Source organism: Pinus tabuliformis, chromosome 1_2, assembly GCF_031772625.1.
Source record: "Pinus tabuliformis cultivar Carrire ecotype Pingquan chromosome 1_2, CPIR1, whole genome shotgun sequence".
NCBI classification, from domain to species: Eukaryota; Viridiplantae; Streptophyta; class Pinopsida; order Pinales; family Pinaceae; genus Pinus; species Pinus tabuliformis.
In genome coordinates this window covers 1,313,177,769-1,313,204,016 of record NC_142298.1, presented here as the reverse complement: position 1 = coordinate 1,313,204,016, position 26,248 = coordinate 1,313,177,769, and the positions used below count along the sequence as shown (strand labels likewise).

The 26,248-nt window shown below is 42.3% G+C and overlaps 1 protein-coding gene across 1 annotated transcript in view; it reads left to right on the top strand.

The window, feature by feature from the left end:
• Nucleotides 1–24,191, top strand: part of LOC149211038 (receptor protein kinase-like protein ZAR1) — a 29,603-nt gene extending 5,412 nt beyond the window's left edge. Inside the window, exon 8 of the mRNA XM_089399172.1 lies at nt 24,003–24,191. Within this exon, the coding sequence (XP_089255298.1) occupies nt 24,003–24,191 (189 nt within the window). The remainder of the gene's footprint in view (nt 1–24,002) is intronic.
• The last annotated feature ends 2,057 nt before the right edge of the window (nt 24,192–26,248 follow it).

The following is a 26,248-nucleotide window of genomic DNA, read 5'->3' as shown; positions in this document are numbered from 1 at the left end:
ATGAAACAACATAAATGTTTGCAACGAATTTAGAGAGATCCACCCTGTTGAATAATGCACACACTACATGGATAATGGATTTCCGCACTTTATGCCTTACGACGTTTTCTTTGCAACACCTGGTGCAAATGCTAGTTTCATTTATGATAACAATTACATAGAGAATGTTTCTTCTTACAAATATTTAGGTATTGACATCCACCATTAGCTCAAATGGAACTACAACATTAGGAAAAGGATTATAGGAGGATGGAAAGCTTACTATGGGCTTCAAAACAATTATAAGATGACTAATCTTTGGGTTTGGAGTAACAAAAGGTTCCTCTTCGAGACTTTCGTCACCGTGGTTATTTTATATAGATGGGAGGTGTGGGGCTACATTCTATCTAGATATTCATGGAGAAAGATTGAAATGATAAAAAAAAAAAATCATAACCTACAACCTCAAGATTAAAGGTAATACTCCCTACCCTATTCTCTTATTTGAGGCTAGCCTTTCCCCCATTGAATGCACGACTATGTTTAGGTATTTGATGTATAAGAAGAAGTTGTACAACACGGAAGCCAAGAGACTCCAAAAAATTACTTCTAACTCTATTCAAAACCACCTTCAACTCAAGCGAGGGTGGCATAAGGATCCCGAGTCCTGGCTTCATTATTGGGAGATAAAGGAGGAGATCATCTTGGGGAATAAGGATTATACTAAAAATGTCACTACTTCCAAATTTAAGGATAAGTTATGGAGTGATAAGGAGTTAGAGGGGAAAATAAAGTTAAGATACTATAAGGAGGTTATCAACCCAACACTTGCTAACCAGAATTACCTTTCTATCTTAACCAGTGCTAAGAAGAGAATGAATATTGTGAGGATTAGAACTAATTCTCATGAACTCTGGAGTGAAACCGGACATTGGTCTACTCCCAAGATACCTTGGGATGAGAGAATATGCCTCCTTTACAATACTAAGAGATTCGAATATGAAAAACACCTTCTCTTGGATTGCCCAACCCTTACTCACATCTAACCTCATTTCCAAAACATTTTCCTCACTACCGACCTCCTCGACTTGTTCAATCAACAAAACTATAGTGACCTCAGAACGCTTCTCTCCCTCCTTTTTTATCACAAGTTTTTTTTTTTTAAATAATCCCTTTTAACTACTTCTTTCTTAAGGTCTGATAGACCATATTGGTCTTAGTGGACATTAATCATTATTGTCATCATCAAAATAATTAATAAAATTAATAATTATAATTATTAATCAAAAAAAGTTTACTAGGTCAAATTACATACAAATAAAAATAAAAATAAAATTATAACTATAATTATAATTATCAATTATCAATAATTAAATCAGCTTAGATCCATCTTAACTCCAGAGCTACCAAGCGCCAATAGGGGTCAAATCCCTTGAGGTGTAAACCTTTTTTAGAGTGAAAAGAGATTTGATCCCTCTCGACCCTTAGTAGATCTAGAGTTAAAATTGCATCTAGACTGGTTATAAAAAAATATTATTGATGTATTTTTAATTTATATTGTGTTTTTAATGATTTTAATTTATAGTGTATTAAAAAATTTGTCTATAAAATTTTAAATTTTATTTTATTATTTATTGTTTATTTTTATATTTAACTTATTATTTAAATTTTTAGTACGTTATTAATTTAATATTAAGATTTGATTTAGGGGAGGGACACTAGTTGTTTGGCACCATCCCTGCCACGTAGGATATGGACCATGTCAGCGCCGATATGCATGTATGACATGTTTCCAACCGAGAGTCCCACTTGTCACGGTAGTTGGGGAATTAACTCTTGCCTTGTTTCGTGTGTTTTTGGTGGTGTTTTAGGGTATAGGGTATAGTCTCTCATGAACACAAAGTTATTTTTCCTAGGGCCGAAGTGTGGGCGTTCTGCTACCTCGATTGTTGTACGGTTGACACCCCAATGTTGGCCACCCAATGCTTGTTCATCACACTCAATTGGTTTCTTTGCTGAGAGGAGTGGTTTGTGTGTTGAGTGAAGTGGTTTGTGGGGGGTATAGGGGTTTACTTATTGTGGTTCAAGGTTATGTTTGTTCTACCTCATTTATCAATGGTCGTGTCGCACCAACGCTTGGTTGGTTTGTCTGCATTCGACCCAACCCCATATTTCAGTCGGTTCAACAATGACGCTCCTGTTGGGTAGCAAAGGCCCCGCATAACAGTTTTGGGGCTCAAAGCCCGCAATTTTGGGTAAAGGTATGGTAAAGACTCCGCGAGATGCGCGGAGTGTGAAGTGTAATGAGTCAAGTCAAAGGGTTGTCCACCCAAAAATAATGTAAAATGAGTCAGCCTGTCCATGGTCTGCGGACCATGGAAATGTATAAATAGAGCAAGGCTCTATGGTTAGAAGGTAGTTTTTGGTAAGTATTATTTTTTATCTAGAATGTAATGGGTTTATGAGGTAAGAAGTCTTGGAGCGTCTGTAAGTTCGAGTTAAGGGAGTTGGTAGAGAGATAGAGGCTCTGCAGCTGTGTGCGCAGAGGCCTAGTAGAGTCCGCAGTTGTGTGCGTGGACCCCTGTAGCTGAGTGCGCAGGGTGGATCTGGTTGTACTGAAGAGAATATCAATAAAGATAAGAGTTTCTGAATCATTGCGTGATTTCTTGCGGATCTGTCTGTTGCTTATGTTTTGAATTTATGCATGATCTGTTATATGGGTTTATATCTTTCTTTATAATTGCACGCACGGGGTCTTAAGTTTAAATGTTTGCTTAAAGACTATAACAAGAAGATTAGATCTCTAATGATTCCATTGATAAGCAAGTACGCCCACATGGATCTTCGCAGAAGTATGATAATTACCCAAAGTGGCGTGAGGCCACAAAACGGTTTGCGACCCCTCCAGACCACATCAAGACATCCCAAGGGTGTGGAAACCTGGTTCTAGCACCCTCCCCTACTACCTCGGGTGAGACCTCAATCCGTGCTCCACGGGCTGTTGCCAAAAGGGCTGGTAGCTACGGATTTGTTTGGCTAATAACCTTTCCGAATCTGGGTCAGGGCCTAATAAGCCAACAAATGGTTCCGTTGCCGGGACCAGGATCTGCCTAATGGATGTCTAATGTTGGAACACTGAAACCCTACAAAGAAAGAGCTTGAAGATTAGCTAGACTAGAAGCTTCAGGAGTTCGTGGTTCAGGAAAACAGAAATCCGTGGATATCAGAAGAAAGGTGGTTGAATCATTACATATACATAGAGATCCACGAGATCTTCTTTGCGTCATTCTCGACAGAGTTGTACGAGTGGATCGCGAGGCTAGCTAACAGCGTGGGAAGGTGTAGACTAGATCAACCCATTGTGTGGACTCCAAAATTGGTGCGCAAGCTAGAAGCATTTGAAGATAAAATTGTAGACGTAGTAGATCACTGGTTGGATCAAATAATAGGAGGGTTCATCACTGAGTTCGCGATAGACACAATTGTGAGTTATAGTGAAGCAGAAAGGCGTTTTCTCACGATAGACACAATTGTGAGTTATAGTGAAGCAGAAAGGCGTTTTCTCCAAAGGACCACGGGGTAAGTACATCAAATCGCTGAATACTTGGATTAACATGTTGTTATATGAAAAACATGTTATGCGCATTTATTGATGTCTGGCGTAACATGGAGCGGAAGAGGCTACCGAGGAACCGGAGGATTAGAGAATAGTCCTTTGATTTCTATTTCGCGAGAAAATGAGGAAGAACTCGCAGGGTTCTCTCCAAGAAGCGCAGTCTAGTTGATTAAGCAGTGCATTCCATTGATACCACCATCGCCTATGCCATCACCTACTTCACCTACATCAAATCCATCTTCACCAACCCCGCCTCCACCACCACCGAAGGTTAGGATGGCGAGAGCAGTCAAGTTGCTGGTATTTAAAGGTGTAGGAAATGAGGAACCAGGTTAGTTCTGGTTTGTGGTAAAGGTTGTGTTAGAGCCTAGATTTGCCTCAGGCTGAAAAGACAAGGGTCTAGGTCCACATCAAACCACGCTCAGCCTTGTAGCTAGCCCTACGAAGACAGGAGAGGGCTCTCTCCGGGTCAATCTCAGCGAAAGATAAACGATGGGGCTTGAGATGACTGAAAATATAAACTAATTTTAGGCTAGGTATGAAGTACAAGGATTTGTTTTGAGTTTTTGGGGGTTTTGTTAGAAAAAAGGGACAGGCAAATTTTGGGTCCGGGGATGAGGCCAGATTTTTGCAGAGTTCAGGTAGGGGCAAGATAGGCAGTAGTTTTGATGCTTTGGATTGAATGAATGGATGAATCAGACCGGTGAGGAGCTAAGGAGGGCAAGAAAGTCTCAAGAGTCCTCCTCAAACGGATGAAAACATGAAGAATTAAACAAAATATCCAGGCAGAGCATAACAGTCCAATGAATTCTACCTTAATCACTCATTAGTTTAATTGCAGAAGAAAAGAGAAGGGAAAATGATACACATAAACATCAGCGAACTTACAAATACATAGAGAAACACACCATCAAAACATAGAGCCACATGGATCCCAAAAAGTGCTGCAAAACCCTGGTCTTTCCTTTGCCAAAATTGCAGAAATGAAATGTACAATAGAGTGCCAAGCAATCCCAAGTATCCAACCCTGAAAATGACTTAGAAATTACATAATATAGACAAGCCAAACCTATTCCCTTGCCTCTAAGGGTCGATCTCATCATTCTAGGAGCTGTTTGAACTAATTCTAAACAAGGAACTGAAATCTAGGTAGTCAAACAACTTACCCCTATATGCTGGGAAACTGATTCATTCATTTAATTTTCACCTTTTAGTGAATGAATCCTCTAGAACAAGTAAATATGTGCCAAAATTACATCATGGTTATGAAATTACATCATGGTGGATCAAGAGTAACATCAAAAAGCAAAACTGGTCAAAACTGGGCGAATTTCTGAGCTGAACAGTGAAAAACAGGCCAAAATTCTCTATGCGCCGCGCCCAAATTCTCTATGCGTCGCGCCACTTTGGAGCTGATTTTGAGGCACTTCCCGAAGTCCAAATTGAGACCAAGTGTGCTTGTTGGAAAGCCCTACCTGTATACTTTCCAACCCAAGTGGAATTTCTAAATTTGGCCTCCATTTGCCCCTCCAAAAATTCAATCTCCCAAGACTGCTTCCTGTGTGTCAAAATAGGGGCAGTGAGGTCATTTTTAGGGTGTTTTTGACCCTTTAGGCAACCCAGAACTTGATGAAATCCTTAGGTAATCCATGAGAATGCATAAATTTTGATAAAAAATCCAGAAATGCAAAGTTTTCCTCCAAAGGATCTCCCAATTATAAGCGCGCGCCAAGTGGCGCTACGCGTTGGGCAGAAAAACCTGTTTTAAAGCCAAAAAATTCAAAATTGACAAAATTTTCTCCAAATTCCTTGAAATTTGGGCTGGAGGTCTATCATTGAGTATCATGTTCAGCCAAGGAAGCCTCGGCCAAGATTTGGAGCCTATCATGCCTTTTGCGTCGTTTTAGTGCCTTCCTTAGTCTTGCCTTCAGGATTTTGATCTTTGCATTGCAAACGTGATTTCGTGCCCAATAATGGTTTTTCATGTGCCTAAGCATGTCATTGTCCTTGTTTTCCTTCGCCAACAACTTCTCAAGATGAGTATTGGCCCTCTCAAGCCAAGACTCTCGATCAACCTCTATCTCTTGCTCCAATGAAGAGAGTTCAATCCTCCTCCTTTGAGCAGCTTGACGATTCTCCCTGATGTTTTGCCACCTTTATGAGGTCTCCTTGGAGAAATGGCTGCTAATGTGTGAAACTATGTTGGACTACCTTTTGGTGATGTATTTGAGCTCTGGAACCAAGGGGAAAACGGTGAAATAAGGGACTGCAAAGGGAGGGGAAAACAGTGAGGGTTAGGGACCGTTGGGATAAACTCAGTTAGGGAAATATGGGAGAGTTTGGGAATTTATGTATAGGGTTAGGGTTTGAGGTTTTGGATTTGAGAATTTGGGAAAGGGAATTTTGGAGAAAGAATTAATGAGCTTAGGGGGATAGGGAAACTTAGGAAATGATGAAAACAAGGGACCAATGCGATGAGGGAGTGAATTTTGGTGACAAAACAGTGATTTTGAAACCCTAGCAACAAGTTTCCTTGAGGTAATTTAGGAGGTATGGTTTGATTTTGTTTGAACCATTACCATCCATCAACCACCATAGCCTAGCACAAAATTGGATGAAACACAAAGATGAAGACTCTAACTGGCAAATCTGTGCTTGTTATTGGCAATTTGGAGCAATTTTTGAAAAAATTGGCCTTGGTAGCTCTATGCACCGTGCACCAGCCCAACGCGCCATGCAGGCCATGTGCACCGTGCCAGTTTATTCTTACACTGCAGAAAATTGCCCAATGCGCCGCACGGCCTATGTGCGCCGCGCACAAACCCAATGCACCGCGCCACCAAACCCTGTGTTTTAGTGATTTTTGCAGGAGATTTTTGGAGGCCTTCCCGGTGTCCAAATTGGGTGCAGGATAGCTCGTTGGAAAGGTATTTTAGTTTAATTTCCAGAAAAACTGGAATTTTTCAATTTGGAGTTCATTTTTCCTATCAAAAATCAAATCTTCCAAGACTAGTCAAAATGTGCCAAATGAGGCTGCCTCAAGGCAGAGTGCTATTACAGTCAACTTTGGAAGGTCTTCCTCAACTCCAAATTGAGCTCATGATAGCTCATTGGAAAAATATTTGTGTCTAGTTATCATTTGACTCATCAAGTAAGTCATTTGGCCAACCAAGCTAGGAGAAAACTTTATTTTCCCAAGGTCACTTCAGAGGTGCATCAATTCTCCCGAGGCAATTGTATTTTTGACATTTCTCTAAAACCATGACACCAGTGAAAAAAGTGAAGGAGGTTTTTCTTCCTTGGCATGTTGTGGAAAAAAACCTCTCTAATTTTTTGTAAATTCATCTTTACTTGCTCAGAAACATCATTGGAGTAAAACCTATCCCGATGTGTGGAACGGGGGATTTGTCGAAATGAAGCGAAATAAAGGTGATAAGGGGCTTCTAAATTCTTGAGAAAAATTTTCGAAGTGGGGAAGGATGTTAGGAAGCAGGGGAAAGTGGAATTTCAAATATTGAGTGAGGGGAAGGGGTCCAAAAGGGAAAAACACAGGCCTAGCCTAGAAAATTGCCAAGTTGTAGCAAGAAACTAGGGCTTGTGCAAAAATGAGGAATTTGAGGGATCTCAGTGATGGGAAGTGTTTAATAAGGTACATTAAGGATAGGGGAAGGTGTAGGAATATCAGGATACACTTTTTGCTGATGATTTTACCATCCAAGAGAAATTTCCTTCAAAACCTTAGGAGAGGGAAATGAACCTTACCTAGGCGCAACTGAAGCATGAACAAGGTGTAAAATGACCCAGTGGAACCTGACGTGATGATGAAAACCCTTTGAATGATGGCACACTCATCTAAATGGTGACATGGACCTACATTTCGACAACTTGGGAAGGAGTAAAGGCAAACCCTAGACCTAATACCTAGTGACCAAATTTTTCTTGAAGACTTATTGCAATGACAAAATTTGACCTTGAAACCTTAAAATCACTTTGTAAGAGCATGTTTGATCACTGGAGGAAGGCTGCAAAGACTGACACTAACAGGCTGTATGGGAATCCCAAGGTAGAACAAATGATAACATCAAAAAGGATACTCTGGTTAGCGCGCTGCAAGACCGCACGTTGACGTGGTATATAAAGTACTCAAGCGATCATCCGAATGCGGGAATAGCGGCGATCTAGGATGCATTGAACAGAGAATTTGGTCAGCCAAAATCAGAGACGCAGTCGGTCATTGGGTTCAAGGAAATCATGATGTTACTTGGTGAAACCCCGTGGGATCTGGATCAGAGATTGAAAAGCACAATCTGCGAGGCTAACATGACATTGATGGATGCGCAACACTACGCGTGGTTTGTGGCGTCTTTGACACCACATCTAAGGATGACGCTATCACAACAAAAGATCTCAACCCAAGCCGAAGCATTAGAGACCACAATGAGGTTGCACGAAACCCCAATACAGGATCCGGGGTTGGGAGTTCAGCAAATCCACGTACAAATACAAAGCCTATTTTTAGAGATGCGAAGTTTGAAACAAGGACATGCGCCTCTATCAGAAGTGTGCAAAGAGGTGTGGTGTATCAAATGTAAGGGCCAAGGACATGATAAGGATCAATGTCTGGTCTTTGCGAACTATGTGGCAGCGGGGGGACCTATACCATTGCAACCAGAGGTACAAACAGGGCCAAGCACGGTGGCCGCACTTTGGTGCGTGATCTGTTAGGTGGGAGGAAAGCATGCCACGGAAAACTGTCATCTATTGCAGAACTTGAGATAACTCCCCGCAGTTATTTTGAAACTTTTGTAGGATGATGGGCCACGATGAAAGAAATTGCCGAAGTTATGAGTTATGGATGGATCGAACACCTGCTTATAGGATGCAGATGGAGGCGCGCAGGTAGGATCCTGCCGCAGCAATAGTGCGGGGCAGACTCCAAGGATGCGGACGGGGACAATTAATTTGCTATAATTGTGGAGGACCAAGGCACTACGCGCGTGACTGCACAAACCTTACCAAAGCATTTTGCCCTTACTATTACTAATTTGACCATGAAGCAGTTGATTGCCCCACACTGATTGCTCAGATGCGGGAAAAAGGGGTGCTTCTAGCTACTCCCACTCAGAACATCCAAATGATGAAGGCTGAACCGCACGAGGAAGACCCTAACGTGAATATGATGCTCAGGAGTGGTGCAACTACAGGAGAAGACAAGGGGAAGCAACTAGAGGAGGATGCATGGGTTCGTAAGGCCCCCACAAAACAACTTGAATTTGATTTGGAGCGTGTGAAGGAAACATTTATGGAAGCTAAGAAGAGATTTGTGGAAACTTCTACTTCAGGTAGCAAGGATCAAACGGAGCCGGAGAAGGATACTCCTATGTTAACTACCTTCTTAGAGACATGCATGAAGCTACTACGGGACACTAAAGTGGTGAAGGGACTACAAGAGTTTATAACTAGGTGTGCAGGATCGGATGAACCTCAGATGGTCCAGAAACTAGGCAAGCATGCGTTGCGCACTGGGCGGGAGATGCGATTGACTGTCTAGATTGGGGACTATGAGATGGATCAGGTTGTTCTGGACCTGGGGTCAGATGTGAATGTCCTACCTAGATAGACCTGGGAGCGCATGGGCAGGCCCGCACTACAATGGTCTCGTATCCAATTACCGATGGCGAACCAATAGAAGATCTTGCCAATGGGAATACTACAAGGAGTTACAGTAGACATCGACAGTGCAAGCACACAAATCGATTTTGAGGTCATAGAAATTGTGGATGAAAATAACCCTTATCCTGCATTGTTATGGATAGACTGGGCCACGGATATGAATGGAGTCATCAACCTAAAGAAACAAAAAATGATATTCGAAAAAAAATCTCTCCGCGTAGTGGTTCCGCTAGACCCAGCCGAAGGGGCACGCTATACTGAGCCGGTGCGCGATGAGGACAATGACGATGAACTGGACTGTATCTACCAGATCACAGCGCAAGATCAGGACTGAGTGAATCTGACAATAGATGAAAGAATCTCATGGGACCGTGATAGTTCCTGCACGTCAGACTCAGATGAAGAGATTGAGCGATGGCAGAACCGATTACATGAGGTAACGACACTAAATTGTAATATGATGGTTAGATCACTATGCCGAGTAACAATAGAGGCAAGGGGGCAGCCAACTGATGAGGATGCCATGAAGGCGGAGGAACCAGTCGACCAATGCGCAACAACAAATCTGAGACAAAAGCCGCAGGATGCCCCCACGAAGGTACCATGCGCAACAATTGCTCACAAATGGAGTACATGCCCAAAGATTCAGAGAAAGTGGCGTGGATGTTGGAGGCAAGTGCGCGTATGGGTTGGAGGGAAAAATGGGGTAAGCATCCATCGCTAGCATAGGTTGCAGGTATATGTTGTGCAGGCACCCAACCAAATCAAAATCATAAGTCCGAATTCACTACAACAATCCAGTTCACCAACGGCCTGCCACAAAGTCAGGAGGGGAACAGGGGGAAGCACGCACAGTGCTCACCTGATAAAACAACCCACTGGGAAGTTGCAGATACCACAGGTTCGATGGGCCTATAATAGAAGGGAGGCGAAGATGAGATTGTCAATAATAAGACAGGAAGGAGCCCAGAATAAGCGAGGTAGTAGCAGGCCTCGCGAAATCAATGAACTATGGGCGCAACTACAAAAGAAAAGCGCGCTAGTAGGGGAGGGAATCAACAATATGGAAAGTAGCGACAGCCACGTCGGCCGCGCGAGTCTGCACATAAGGGAACTAGGCTCGGTCGGGTCTCCCGCAGAACTAGAATGAGCCGCAACCTTGCTATCATGGCTGTGCCCGCACCTATGGAAGGATACACCCCACACAATAACGCACAAAGAGATAACAACTACAAAGGCACTCGAAAGGTAATCGCAACCCGGGCTAGCAGGAAAGTTGAGACATCGCACTGGGGATGTGACCACCTAACCACCCGTAGAAAGCATAGTCCCAGCATCTCAAGCAGTTGAAAGAAGGCGCGAAAGTATAAACAAGTCTACGGGAAGCTAGCGCGGAAAATAGTTTCGATACAGAGTTATTCGGTCCGCCAAATCGTGGCTGTGCCACAAGGGTTGCGTTGCCGCGCAAAAAGGTCCAGAGGTGATGTTAAGTTATGGTATGTTTTATGCTTATAACAGTTTACTTATTTTTATTATTATATTCCACAGATTAGCAATCACATGTACATAAAGTAAATTGCAGATAGAACATTAAACAATCGACAGAAAACAAGCGAAGACAAGAGACACAAGATATGGCGGCTAGCCAGGGACAAACCCCACAATGTGTGGGGAAACCCTTTGATCAAATATTCTTTTATCTTCAATAATTCAGCAGAGAGAAATAATACAATAAATTTGATTCATATCAGCAATAGTAAACCCTAGATCAGCAGCATCAACATTAGCGGCTTCATTATCAAACTAGGGTAGACGATATCTCAACAAACCAACTGTTGGATTGACTTCATTCCACCATCAAAAGCTGCGGCTTCCAGAGGAGGTTCAGATGAACCTACAACATAGTTCATATGAGGAGATCTTCTAGGCCATGCAGGTCAATCTTTACTTCTGCAGTTGCAGCTTCAGTTTCAGCAGTTTCTAGCTTCAAACTTGGGCAGTTGATATCTTGCAAAACGTTCGTCGGATTGACTTCATTCCACCACCAAAAGTTGCGGCTTTTAGAGGAGATTCGGATGAACCTATAGTGTAGTTCAGATGACGAGATATTCTAGGCCACGCAAGTCAATCTTTACTTCTACGGTTGCAGCTTCAGTTTCAGCAGCTTCCGGCTTCACATGTGTGAGAGAGAGACCCATTTCTGCGCAGTAGGGAAGAGACTCATTTCTGCGCAGTAGAGAGAGAGAGATGTGATGAGAAGAGTGAGTGAAAATGAGGAAAATTCCTCTTATATTTATACATAACGTTGATGTTTGAATAGATGCAACTGTTGGGCTTTAAGCCTACAAGAGTTGTAGGTCGGCTTGATAATAATTTCATAATCAAAATAAATTCATATCTCCATGAATACTTATCGAAATCGGATGATCTTTATATCAATCCTACACCTCTTGACGAGAGGAATCTAATAAAAATATTATCAGCCATGAATAAGATGATCCACATGAATTTTTTCCTTAGTTTCCAATTTTAACACGCCCTCTCAACCAGGGAGAACTTCATCTGCAATCTATCTATCGGTCGTTACTATTCATCCATCAAATGCACTGCCCTGTATAGCCTGACCCTTGCCGTGCTCTGCTTTTGTCCGAATTATGAAGAAGAAGAAATGATCGAGGATGTATCATACTGACTCAAAGTCAGTCTCAGAGTATATACCAGTAGTCCCAGACCAGTCTCAACCAACCCGAAGTCAGCGTCATAGTGAGTACAACTCCACTGGTCCTAGAACAATATCATCCTCCACTGACTCAAAGTCAGTCTCAGAGTGCATACGACTGGTCCCAGACTAGTCTCAGCTGACCCGAAGTCAGCTTCATAGTAAGTACCACTCCTACCACTCGTCCCAGACCAGTATCGCAGTTTCAGAGAGTGTACCACTGGTCCCAGACTAGTCTCAACCAACCTGAAGTCAGCATCATTGTATGTACCACTCTCACTAGTCCCAGACGAGTACTGCATTGACACGAAGTCAGCCTCGAAGTATGTACCACTGGTCCCAGACCAGTCTCAACCGACTTGAAGTCAGCATCATAGTATGGTACAAATCCTACCACTGGTCCCAGACCAGTATCATTGATCCCAAATAAATGGAGGTCATCCTAGCGTAGGGAGTACGGTAGATACAACGATGCGTCCATCGGTACTACTATGGTCCCTAACTTCATTTCCCTGCTCATTGATCAGATGAGAGGTACTTCCCATGAGTCCCAGACTGCATGGGTAGGATGCCTCGAAAGGAGAACTAATCAATCCTATCCTCACAAGAGAACACATCAATCCTGCTACAATCACCATGGAGAACACATCAATCTAGGCCGCCAAGGAGAACACATCAATCTAGGCCTCACAAGAGAACTAATCATCCTGCTACACAAGAGAGTGAATCATCCTATTCCACAAGAGAGAGAATCATCATGTCCCACAAGAGAGCGAATCATCTTGTTCCAGTGCGCACCACCAGGGGAGGGTGAGTCACCCTGTGGTTGTATGTTTCTCTAGTAAGAACCACAAGCCCTCAGATCTCCCAGAGGTCAATGTATGCAACATGCAGGACCTTTGTACAAGGGTTTCTTGATGACTCCAAGTCATTTTGGAAAATTACAGATTAGATCTTTCCTCCGAGATTTGACAAGGTATATCGACCTGTACATCATCTTAACGCGATGGAGCCTCCTTGCTCATCAACTTACCATATCCCAGATGATGTCTATCTACTGGAGCAATCGACGAATACGAGATTCCTCAATAATCGAATCCCACCTCTGGTTGTTACAGAGAATGACAATGGTATGTGTTGGGCAATTTATTGGACTTAAATTGCTGCATAAATTATCGACCAGGGAAACTCGTAAGCTTGTGATGATGCCAGCACAATATATGCAGGAGTAGGCAACTAACCTATGTCTAACTAAATTATTTACGATTCAATATAATATGCAAGGGAAGAGGCTCCTAACTAAGGAGGTCCTGGTTGTCCTTCCCTACAGTATCATAGAGAAATCATTCATAAAACAAGAAACTTGAAATGAAAACAAGAGAATGAACTTAATTGTTGTTTAGATTCAAGTAGAGAGAGAGACTAACTTAGTCTCTTGATTGTCCTCTCATGTACTAGTCCAAACTAAACTAAGATTCATTCACAAGCATAAGAAATGAAATAACTTGAAACATAAACACAAAAGAATGAATTTCAATTACCATATAAATCAATGGAGAGAGAGCCTAACTTAGACTCTTGGTATCTCCTCATATGATACTTGAAACATAGAAGCAAAAGAATGAATTTCAATTATCATGCAAATCAAATAGAGAGAGAGAGTCTAACTTAGACCCTTAGTTGTCCTCTCATATGCTGATAAGATTCTAATTTAAAACTCAGTCATCAATCTCAAACAAATCCTCAAACATCAAACATCTAAGCAATTAAATGAAATAAGATCTAATATGAAATAAAATGTTTCTCTCATCCTTTTAGAGTGAGCTCAATTCTCTTAAGAACAAGACAAATTATTCCATATACTACATTAAGGAAAATTAAATCTAAAACTACATAATGGAAATACATGTAAAACTTATATCTAAAACTAAATAATGAACATATATGTAAAATGAAGCTTTATTCTATTCCATCATCAATTGGATACAATGCTCTAAGAGTCCTCCCTTTGGAATGGAGGAGGTACTCCTATTTATACAATAGGATGAGATAACAAACTCATAATGATGATCCACTAATCTCTCTTTTAGTTCCATACATTTCTCAACCATCTAGACACATAACCCTATCCTCCATGATTTCCTCCATGAGGTCCATGATTTTCTCCATGATCTTTTCCATGAGGCTTATCTTATCAAATTCGAATTTGATCATTCAAGGCCACATAAAGATGCCCTGGAAGCTTCCTTTGTACCTACACATGTCAACAAACTCATTCTAATTGTTAGGTATAAGTATAAGCATATTATTTTCTAAAGTTTAGCCATAAATTCACTTAAAAATGTTAAGAATTAATAAACTTTGGAAAAGCATAGTTATAACCCAATAATGAGGTAAATGGAATGATGTGGAGGTGGAATGGAGGTGACATGAAGGTAAAATGTGAAAATATTGGTGAATAATGGAGTGAAAATAGGGACTATTTTGAGGCCCAATAATATGTGTTCAAACAGCTCACTGAAGAGCTTCCCCAACTAGGTAGCTTCATACGAGATCATACTCGTAGATATGTATCCGGTCTCGATGGTGCTTATGGCGACTAAATTCTGCTTCCTGCTCATCCATTATATCGAAGCAAAATCCAAAGAGAAACAACACTAAAAAGTGCTCCAAAGATCCTCCACACTACCTGCCCAATCAACATTCGAATAATCATGCAGTTTCATATTTCCGGTAGTGTATCTCAATCCATCAGTAATTGTGCCATGAAGATATCTTAAAATATTCTTGGCATCAATGCAGTGAGGCTCAACCAAATATCAGCGCACAGTGCTAACTGCAAAACATATGTTCGGACGGAGGTTCACCAAGAACATCAACGTGAATGAGTTTTTGAAACTCAGAGGCATTTCGCAAATCTGGTCCGACATCACTACCATATAACTTCTAAAAGTTAAGTTCCTCGAGGTAGTCACAGGCTTGCAGTATATCATACCAAATATTTCCAATATCTTTACCACATATTTTCCTTGAGATAGGAAAATTTCCCTTGGCTTCTGCCATACTTCAAGTCCTTGGTCCTCCATTTCAAATTCAAAAGCCAACTCCCTCTTACATTTGTGAATGAGAGGGTCTACACTTGTTAGAAATAGGTCATCCATATACAGCACCAGTATGAGAGGCTTGTCATCTTCAACCTTAAAGTAAAGGTTAGGATCAGCTTCACTCCTAGTGAATCCCAGCTTCATCAAGTAGCTGTCGATCCTCTCATACCATGCTCGGGGTGATTGCTTTAGCCCATAGAGAGCCTTCTTCAACCTGCATACATGAGATTTTCGATCATAAATTTCAAATCCTTCGAGTTGCTCCATGTAGACCTCTTCTTTGATCGAGCCGTGTAAGAACGCAGTCTTGACATCCATTTGATGTAGGTTCCATCCTTGTGAAGCGGCAAGGGCTATGATTGAGCGGATGGTCGTATATCTAGCAACAGGTGCAAATATCACATCATAGTCTATACCTTCCTTCTGGGAGAAACCACGAGCAACAAAACGAGCATTATTCTTTTCCATACTTCCATCTGCTGCATGCTTTATCTTGTAAAGCCATTTGGAAGTAACAACTGTCTTGTCCTGGGGTCTGGGAACTACTTCCCAGACATCATTTTTCATGATAGACTCATATTCTTCGGTCATAGCATCCTTCCATACTTGATGCTTGACGGCATCTGAGAATGATGAAGGCTTATTTTGTATGATCGTGCTCATGATGGTCAGGTATCCCTGATACCTATTAGGTTTCTTACTTTCACGAAAGGTTCCTCGAGGTGCAGCATGTCCTTCAGCATCATCAAGTAGCCCCCTAAGCCATGAAGGCCTCTTCCTAGAAGAGGAAGGCTCCCGTGGAGGAGGATCAATCGGATCCAGGGGTTCTTCTACATCAGGCATTGAATCATCATCATTTTCTTTCGGTTCCCTAGTGTCAGCTTCTTGAGAGCTCCTCAAAGTTGGAAGATTGTTCACCTTGCTGAGAGCCATATCTTCGTCAAAGGTGACATCATGACTAATTACGACTTCCCTTTGACTGGCTACATAGTTTCTATAGCCTTGTCTTTGATCATGTAGCATGGCCCGGACAGCTTCCACAATCGTGCGGTTCTTCCTTCCCGCCACACCATTCTGCTCAGGAGTACATGGTGTAGTAGTCCCCCTCTTAATGCCAGCCTCAGATATGCCTGAGTGAACCAACTGTAATATATTGGAGGTCTTTCTTTGGCTTGAGGGGAATGGTCCCCTTTTGAGCTTTCCTTCGGCACATCCCGGACATACACCTTCTTTCTCTACTTGGAATGCGGGCATCCCTGTTACCATCTGTCTTACATCCAGTAGAGCTTTGTAATGAAGGTGGGCAAACCTCAGATGCCAAAGTTCGTACTGAAGAGTTGTGTCGCAAGACATGACACCTAGCGGACTTCCATCGACCTGATAAAATAAATCAACACTAAACCCAAGAGTAAAGGCATCTTTAACATTATTTTTCCATATACATACCTTGCCATTGCCGAAGGTTACCTTGTAGCCTTTGTCTTCCATTTCCGAGATGGACACTAGGTTCTTTTTAAGGTCAGGTCCATTTAATACATCCTGGACTTTCTAGCCTTCTTGAAGGGTTGTCCTCTTCCTCGATCCCCAACTCTCCTCTTACCTTTGCTGTTGAATTTGTCATTCCTTTGATTTGCCATCAGAGGGATTTTGATCATTATCCTGGTGTGAGTCCTTTCTATCAGGGCACTCCCTTGCATAGTGACCTTCTTTATCACAGATGTAACATCGTCCTTTTCTTCCACCCTTAGTTCCAGCCTTTCCTTTTGATTTAGTCTCGGAATTATTTCTTTTCTTAGCATGAGAAGAAAAGGCAGCAGGAGGACCTTTAGGCATGGGCATTTCTTTCTCTTCTTCCCTTGTTTCTTCTTGAATGCATCTAGCCATTAATTCCTCGAAACCAGGAATTACATTATAGTTCAGAAGAGTAGTCCTGAACACGTACCATTCGGATGGTAATCCTCCAAGAAACGTGAGTGCCATTTCCTAGTCTATCGTAGATTTCCTTGGAGGTGTCCAGTTTAGAGATGTAGGCCACCAAGTGCTTGTCGATAGAGTCCCGGATGATCTTCTATTTTGACTTCTTCGGTTTTCCATTTGTTCCATGCAGCAGCAGATGCATTTGATGGAGGCTCAACAATATTGCCTCTTACATGATCCAACACTCCTGGATCTTCTAGGGTTATATCGATAGACATCTTCCATCCGTGATAGTCATCTTTCTTACTAAGCTTGCCTTCAGCAGAGTGTTGAGGACCCCATAGTTCTTTTAGGATAGCCTCGGCAATCTTCTCTTCTGTGATTGCTCTTGCTCTTGCTCGGGCTTTGTCTTCACCTCAGATCTGATACCATGTTAAGTTATGGTATGTTCTATGCTTATAAAAATTTACTTCTTTTTCTTATTATATTCCACAGATTAGCAATCACATGTACATAAAGTAAAATGCAGATAGAACATTAAACGATCGACAGAAAACAAGCCAAGACAAGAGACACAAGATGTGGCGGCTAGCCAAGGACAAACCCCACAATGTGTGGGGAAACCCTTTGATCAAATATTATTTTATCTCAAATAATTTAGTAGAGATAAATAGTACAATAAATCTGATTCATATCAGCACTAGCAAACCCTAGATCAACAACATCAGCATTAGCGGCTTCATTATCAAACTAGGGTAGAGGATATCTCACAAACCGACTGTTGGATTGACTTCATTCCACCACCAAAAATTGCGGCTTCCAAAGGAGGTTCAGATGAACCTACAACACATTTCATACGAGGAGATATTCTAGGCCATGTAGTTCAATCTTTACTTCTGCAGTTGCAGCTTCAATTTCAGTAGTTTCCGGCTTCAAACTAGGGCAGTCGATATCTTGCAAAACGTTCGTCGGATTGACTTCATTCCACCACCAAAAGTTGCAGCTTTCAGAGGAGATTCAGATGAACCTATAGCATAGTTTAGATGAGGAGATCTTCTAGGCCACATAGGTCAATCTTTACTTCTGCAGTTGCAGCTTCAGTTTCAGCAGCTTCTGGCTTCACATGTGTGAGAGAGAGACCCATTTCTGCGCAGTAGAGAAGAGACTCATTTCTGCGCAGTAGAGAGAGAGAGATGTGATGAGAAGAGTAAGTTCAGATGAGGAAAATTCCTCTTATATTTATACACAACGTTGGTGTTTGAATAGATGCTACTGTTGGGCTTCTGAGCCTACATGAGTTTTAGGTCAGCTTGATAATAATTCCATAGTCAAAATAAATTCATATCTCCATGAATACTTATCAGAATTGGATGATCTTTATATCAATCCTACACCTCTCTACGAGAGGAATCTAATAAAAATATTATCAGCCATGAGTAATATGACCCACATGAAGTTTTTCCCTGGTTTCCAATTTTAACACTCCCTCACAACCAGGGAGAACTTCATCTGTAATCTGTCTATCGGTCGTTACTATTCATCCATCAAATGCACTGCCCTGTATAGCCTGACCCTTGCCCTGCTCTTCTTTTGTCTGAATTATGAAGAAGAAGAAATGATCGAGGATGTATCATACTGACTCAAAGTCAGTCTCAGAGTATGTACCACTGGTCCTAGACCAGTCTCAACCAACCTGAAGTCAGCATCATAGTGAGTACAACTCCACTGGTCCTAGACTAGTATCATCCTCCACTGACTCAAAGTCAGTCTCAGAGTGCGTACCACTGGTCCCAGACTAGTCTTAGCTGACCCGAAGTCAGCTTCATAGTAAGTACCACTCCTACCACTGGTCCCAGACCAGCATCGCAGTCTCAGAGAGTGTACCACTGGTCCCAGACCAGTCTCAACCGACCTGAAGTCAGCGTCATAGTATGTACCACTCTCACTGGTCCTAGACCAGTATTGCACTGACACAAAGTCAGTCTCGGAGTATGTACCACTGGTCCCAGACCAGTCTCAACCGAACCAAAGTCAGCGTCATAGTATGGTACAACTCCTACCACTGGTCCCAGACCAGTATCATTAATCCCAGATCAATGGAGGTCATCCTAGTCTAGGGAGTACGGTAGATACAACGATGCGTCCATCGGTACTACTATGGTCCCTAACTTCATTTCCTTGCTCATTGATCAGATGAGAGGTACTTCCCATGAGTCCCAGACTGCATGGGTAGGATGCCTCGATAGGAGTACTAATCAATCCTGTCCTCACAGGAGAACACATCAATCCTGCTACAATCGCCATGGAGAACACATCAATCCAGGCTGCCATGGAGAACACATCAATCTAGGCCTCACAAGAGAACTAATCATCCTGCTACACAAGAGAGTGAATCATCATATTCCATAAGAGAGCGAATCATCTTGTTCCAGTGCGCACCACCAGGGGAGGGTGAGTCACCCTGTGGTCGTATGTTGCTCCAGTAAGAATCGTAAGCCCCCAGAGTTCCCAGAGATCAATGTATGCAACATGCAGGACCCTTGTACAAGGGTTTCTTGACGACTCCAAGTCGTTTGTTAAAATCATAGATTAGATCTTTCCTCGGGGCTTTGACAAGGTATATCAACCTGTACATCATCTTAATTCGATGGAGCCTCCTTGCTCATTGACTTACCATATCCTAGATGATGTCTATCTGCTGGAGCAATCGACGAATACGGGATTCCTCAATAATCGAATCCCACCTCTGGTTGTTACAAAGAATCACAATGGTATGTATTCAAACAGCTCACTGAAGAGCTTCCCCAACCAGGCAACTTCATATGAGATCATACTCGTAGATATGTATCCGGTCTCGATGGTGCTTATGGCGACTAACTTCTGCTTCCTGCTCATCCATTATATCGAAGAAGAATCCAAAGAGAAACAACACTAAAAAGTGCTCCAGTGATCCTCCACACTACCTGCCTAATCAGCATTCGAATAATCATGCAGCTTCATATTTCCAATAGTGTATCTCAATCCATTAGTAATTGTGCCATGAAGATATCTTAGAAGATTCTTGGCATCAATGCAGTGAGGCTTAACCAAATATGAGCTAACAGTGCTAACTGCAAAACATATGTTTGGATGGAGGTTCACCAAGAACATCAACGCGAATGAGTTTTTGAAACTCAGAGGCATTTCCCAAATCTGGTCTGACATCACTACCATATAACTTCTAAAAGTTAAGATCCTCGAGGTGGTTACAGGCTTGCAGTCCATTATACCATATCTTTCAATATCTTTACCACATATTTTCCTTGAGATAGGAAAATCTCCCTTGGCTTATGCCATACTTCAAGTCCTTGGTCCTTCATTTCAAATGCAGAAGCCAAGTCCCTCTTACATTTGTGAATGAGAGGGTCTACACTTGTTAGAAAGAGGTCATCCACATACAGCACCAATATGAGAGGCTTGTCATCTTCAACCTTAAAGTAAAGGTTAGGATCAGCTTCACTCCTAGTGAATCCTAGCTTCATCAAGTAGCTGTCGATCCTCTCATACCATGCTCAGGGTGCTTGCTTCAACCCATAGAGAGCCTTCTTCAACCTGCATACATGAGATTTTCGATCATAAATTTCAAATCCTTCGGGTTGCTCCATGTAGACCTCTTCTTTGATCGAGCCGTGTAAGAACGCAGTCTTGACATCCATCTGAAGTAGGTTCCATCCTTGTGAATCGGCAAGGGCTATGATCGAGCGGATGCTCGTATATCTAGCAACAGGTGCAAATATCACATCATAGTCTATACCTTCCTTCTGGGAGAAACCACGAGCAACAAAACGAGCCTTATACTTTTCCGTACTTCCATCTGCTGCATGCTTTATCTTGTAAAGCCATTTGGAAGTAACAATTGTCTTGTCCTGGGGTCTGGGAACTACTTCCTAGACATCTTTCTTCATGATAGACTCATATTCTTCGGTCATAGCATCCTTCCATACTTGATGCTTGACGGCGTCTGAGAATGATGAAGGCTTATTTTGTATGATCGTGCTCATGATGGTCAGGTATCCCTGATACCTATTAGGTTTCTTACTTTCACGAAAGGTTCCTCGAGGTGCAACATGTCCTTCAGCATCATCAAGTAGCCCCCTAAGCCATGAAGGCCTCTTCCTAGAAGAGGAAGGCTCACATGGAGGAGGATCAATCGAATCCATGGGTTCTTCTACATCAGGAATTGATTCATCATCCTTTTCTTTCGGTTCCCTGGTGTCGGCTTCTTGAGAGCTCCTCAAAGTCGGAAGATTGTTCACCTTGCTGAGAGCCATATCTTCGTCAAAGGTGACATCATGACTAATTACGACTTCCCTTTGATCGGCTACATAGATTCTATAGCCTTTAGTATTTTCAACATAGCCCATGAAAATTCCCTTCTTTCCAGATGCACCCAATTTATTTCTTTTCTCTTTCGGCACATGAAAATATACAGGGCTTCCAAAAATTCTAAAATGAGAAACATCAGGTTTCTTACGGTGAAATTTTCTTCAGGAGTCCTGGAACCTAATGCTTGATGAGGGCATCAATTTTGTACATATACAGCAATGTTTGTAGTGTAAGCCCTTAGAAACTTCGGAAGTATTTGATCATGTAGCATGGCCTGGACAGCTTCCACAATCGTGTGGTTCTTCCTTCCCGCCACACCATTCTGCTCAGGAGTACGTGGTGTATTATTCTCCCTCTTAATGCCAGCCTCAGATATGCCTGAGTGAACCAACTGTAATATATCATAGGCCTTGCTTTGGCTTGAGGGGAATGGTCCCCTTTTGAGCTTTCCTTTGGCACATCCCGAACATACACCTTCTTTCTCTACTTGGAATTCGGGCATCCCTGTTACCATTTGTCTTACATCTAGTAGAGCTTTGTAATGAAGGTGGGTAAACCTTAGATGCCAAAGTTCGTACTGAAGAGTTGTGTCACAAGACATGACACCTAATGGACTTCCATCGACTTGATATAATGAATCAACACTAAACCCAAGATTAAAGGCATCTTTAACATTATTTTTCCATATACATACCTTGCCATTGCTGAAGGTTACCTTGTAGCCTTTGTCTTCGATTGCCGAGATGGACACTAGGTTCTTTTTAAGGTCAGGTGCATTTATTACATCCTAGACTTTCTAGCCTTCTTGAATGGTTGTCCTCTTCCTCGATCCCTAGCTCTCCTCTTACCTTTGCTATTGAATTTGTCATTCCTTTGATTTGCCATTAGAGGGATTTTGATCGTCATCCCGGTGTGAGTCCTTTCTATCAAGGCACTCCCTTGCATAGTGACTTGCTTTATCGCAGATGTAACATCGTCCTTTTCTTCCACCCTTAGTTCCAGCCTTTCCTTTTGATTTAGTCCCGGAATTATTTCTTTTCTTAGCATGAGAAGAAAAGGCAGCAGGAGGACCTTTAGGCATGGGCATTTCTTTCTCTTCTTCCCTTGTTTCTTCTTGAATGCATCTAGCCATTAATTCCTCGAAACCAGGAATTACATTATAGTTCAGAAGAGTAGTCCTGAACACGTACCATTCAGATGGTAATCCTCCAAGAAACGTGAGTGCCATTTCCTAGTCTATTGTAGATTTCCTTGGAGGTGTCCAGTTTAGAGATGTAGGCCACCAAGTGCTTGTCGATAGAGTCCCGGATGATCTTCTATTTTGACTTCTTCGGTTTTCCATTTGTTCCATGCAGCAGTGGATGCATTTGATGGAGGCTCAACAATATTGCCTCTTACATGGTCCAGCACTCTTGGATCTTCTAGGGTTAGATCGATAGACATCTTCCATCCGTGATAGTCATCTTTATTACTAAGCTTGCCTTTGGCAGAGTGTTGAGGACCCCATAGTTCTTTTAGGATAGCCTCGCCAATCTTCTCTTCTGTGATTGCTCTTGCTCTTGCCCGGGCTTTGTCTTCACCTTAGATCTGATACCATGTTAAGTTATGGTATGTTCTATGCTTATAACAATTTACTTCTTTTTCTTATTATATTCCATAGATTAGCAATCACATGTACATAAAGTAAAATGCAGATAGAAAACAAGCAAAGACAAGAGAGACAAGATATGGCGGCTAGCCAGGGACAAACCTCACAATGTGTGGGGAAACCCTTTGATCAAATATTCTTTTATCTTCAATAATTCAGTAGAGAGAAATAGTACAATAAATCTGATTCATATTAGTAGTAGCAAACCCTAGATCAACAGCATCAGCATTAGCGTCTTCATTATCAAACTAGGGTAGAGGATATCTCACAAACCGACCGTCAGATTGACTTCATTCCACCACAAAAAGTTGCGTCTTCTAGAGGATGTTCAGATGAACCTACATCACAGTTCATATGAGGAGATCTTGTAGGCCACACAGGTCAATCTTTACTTTTGCAGTTGCAGCTTCAGTTTCAGCAGTTTTCGGCTTCAAACTAGGGCAGTCGATATCTTGCAAACCGTTCGTCGCATTGACTTCATTCCACCACCAAAAGTTGCAACTTTCAGTGGAGATTCAAATGAACCTATAGAATAGTTCAGATGAGGAGATATTCTAGGTCACGTAGGTCAATCTTTACTTCTGCAGTTGCAGCTTCAGTTTCAACAGCTTCCGACTTCACATGTGTGAGAGAGAGACCCATTTCTGCACAGTAGAGAAGAGACTTATTTCTGCGCAGTAGAAAGTGAGAGATGTGATGAGAAGGGTGAGTGAAAATGAGGAAAAGTCCTCTTATATTTATACACAATGGTTGTGTTCGAATAGATGTGACTGTTGGGCTTATGAGCCTACATGAGTTGTTGGTCGGCTTGATAATAATTCCATAATCAAAATAAATTCATATCTCCATGAATACTTATCAGAATCGGATGATATTTATATCAATCCTACACCTCTCAATGAGAGGAATCTAATAAAAATATTATCAGCCATGAATAAGATGACCCAAATGAATTTTTTCCCTGGTTGCCAATTTTAACAGGTGACCATTAACACAACTATTCCTGACACAAAATTCAAGTTACGACAGGGCGGAGTATGCGGCGGGCCATTAACACAAAAGTTCCGAGGTAGATACGACAAGATCTACAGCCTAGCTGCTATTAGTGAACTGAAATTGGAGGGAAGGGATCCATTCAAAAATCTTTCGCCAACACTGGGTTATTCATGATTTGAACCAGTAAAGACCAGCAAACACTCGGTTTCCAGGCATCCCATGAGTACCATGGCGAGAACCCGAGCACGGTTCGCGGAAGAGCTATACTCAACCCAGGAGGAGCTAGGCGAAGTAGCTACGGCCCTCGAAGTTCCAAAATCCGCACACACACAGCGGCCTAGGAAGAACGAGCAGATGATGGGGTCAGTCAGGGTATCACCAAGATTCAATAAGTTATCAGTTGTCGAAAAGGCGAAAGAAATCACCACCAAACTCAAGGAGGATGATGAAGATCTGCAAGATTTGATTGCTCAGATTGAAGCACAAGATGAAGATGAAGAGGATGTTTTCCGAATCCCTTCACGACCCCCATATATCTCCCCATGGAACGGGATGGCCAAGATACCGAAGGACCTGGATGCTGCAAAGAATACACTCCAGACCCCACTTCTTCTAGATGAGATAAGGTTCGATGGTTTACCGCTGGGATGAGTTCCAAGTATCAAGTTCGAAGACTGGGACCATGCGGACAACGAAAAGTTCCAAGAATTGGCCAAAGACAAATTACTGCTGCGGAAGTGGTTATTAGGTGTGGAGAAGGCGATATTACTTAATCTAAGGTAGATACCCCACTATCACCACGCGACCATCACCACTTTTGTTATCCGGCAGTTACTATGTCTATTACATGATGGGTATCTCTGGTTGGATGATCCGGATTTAAACAGGAACGCAACAAATTACAGAGATAACCATATACACAAAGATGCAGCGGAAATAATACTTCATTTCATTAATGGAAAATACTGAAATATGCTTACAACCAAAAATGGAAATAAACCAGCTAGGGCGATGGTAGCTTATCTCTGAGAAGAGATGTGGTGGCTACATGCCTCCAAACTGAGTTACAATGAGGCTCAAAGGCCTATTTATTGTTGAGAAACAATGGAAAACCCTTAACATTCCAAAACCTAACCCTAGGAGATGAAACGCCAAACTGTGGGCCTCGTTTAGGTAAATTGGTACATCAACTTCCCGGGGTCGTAACTTTGGCATACGATCTCCGTTTGACGCGTACAATAGCTCGTTAGAAATATATATCCGTGCACTACCACTTTGGGAAGGGCAACATCGGTCAATGGACACATGTTGCCCCCAGATTTCCCAAAAAATGTCGTTTAGGGCCTCAAAACGGCTCCAGAAGTTCAGGACCCGAAAAACTGCTAAAAATAGTAAGTTGTGCTACAATTAAGGAAACTGAAAATGCTGAGAGAAACAATGGTGGGGGTCCAGGTGGACTTGGCAGGTGGCCACCAATATCCACTTGGATCATTCCTCCCCCCTTAGGAAGCAATGGTCCCCATTGCGTTGAGTTCCTCCATGAGATGAGGAAACTTTTGCTGAACTTGTTCCCTGGTGAGCCACTTGCCCTGCTGAAGGAGTTGGCCTGCTTTGACAACTCGATACAGTTGGATATTCTGTTGGAAAATGTTCTTGATCTGTGTGTCCATGATCCGATCAGTTGCAGCTTGTTCCATGCAATCTGGATTTAATTCTGTGGGTTTGAGCTGTTCTGCAATGTCAGATGTGTCTAGCAATGGTGGAAAGTATGGCCGAAGGCAGTCCACATTGAACACTGGGTGTAGGCCAAGGAATGGGGGAATGCTGAGCTCAAATGCATTGTCTCCCATAGCCTTAGTAATGGTGTAAGGACCATATCGGAGTGGTCTCAATTTCCGATAGGCTCCAGTAAGGCGTTCCTTTTGCAAATGCAACCAGACTTTGTCGCCCACCTGAAACTTGTGTGGCACCCGATGTTGATCATGTTGCTGCTTTTACTTGGCATTTGATTTCTCAAGAATGTCATGGACCTGCTAGCGAATATGTTGGATGCGCTCAATGAAGCTGGTGGCCTTATCTGTTTCGGACTGGACATGAGCTGAATTTATGTGAGTAGCTGCAAGTGGCATGGCCACATCAATGGGGCATAGTGGCTGGAATCCCAACCCACCTAAAAAGGGCTATGGCCAGTGGAGCTGTGAAGAGCTCAGTTGTAGCTGTGCTGAACATAG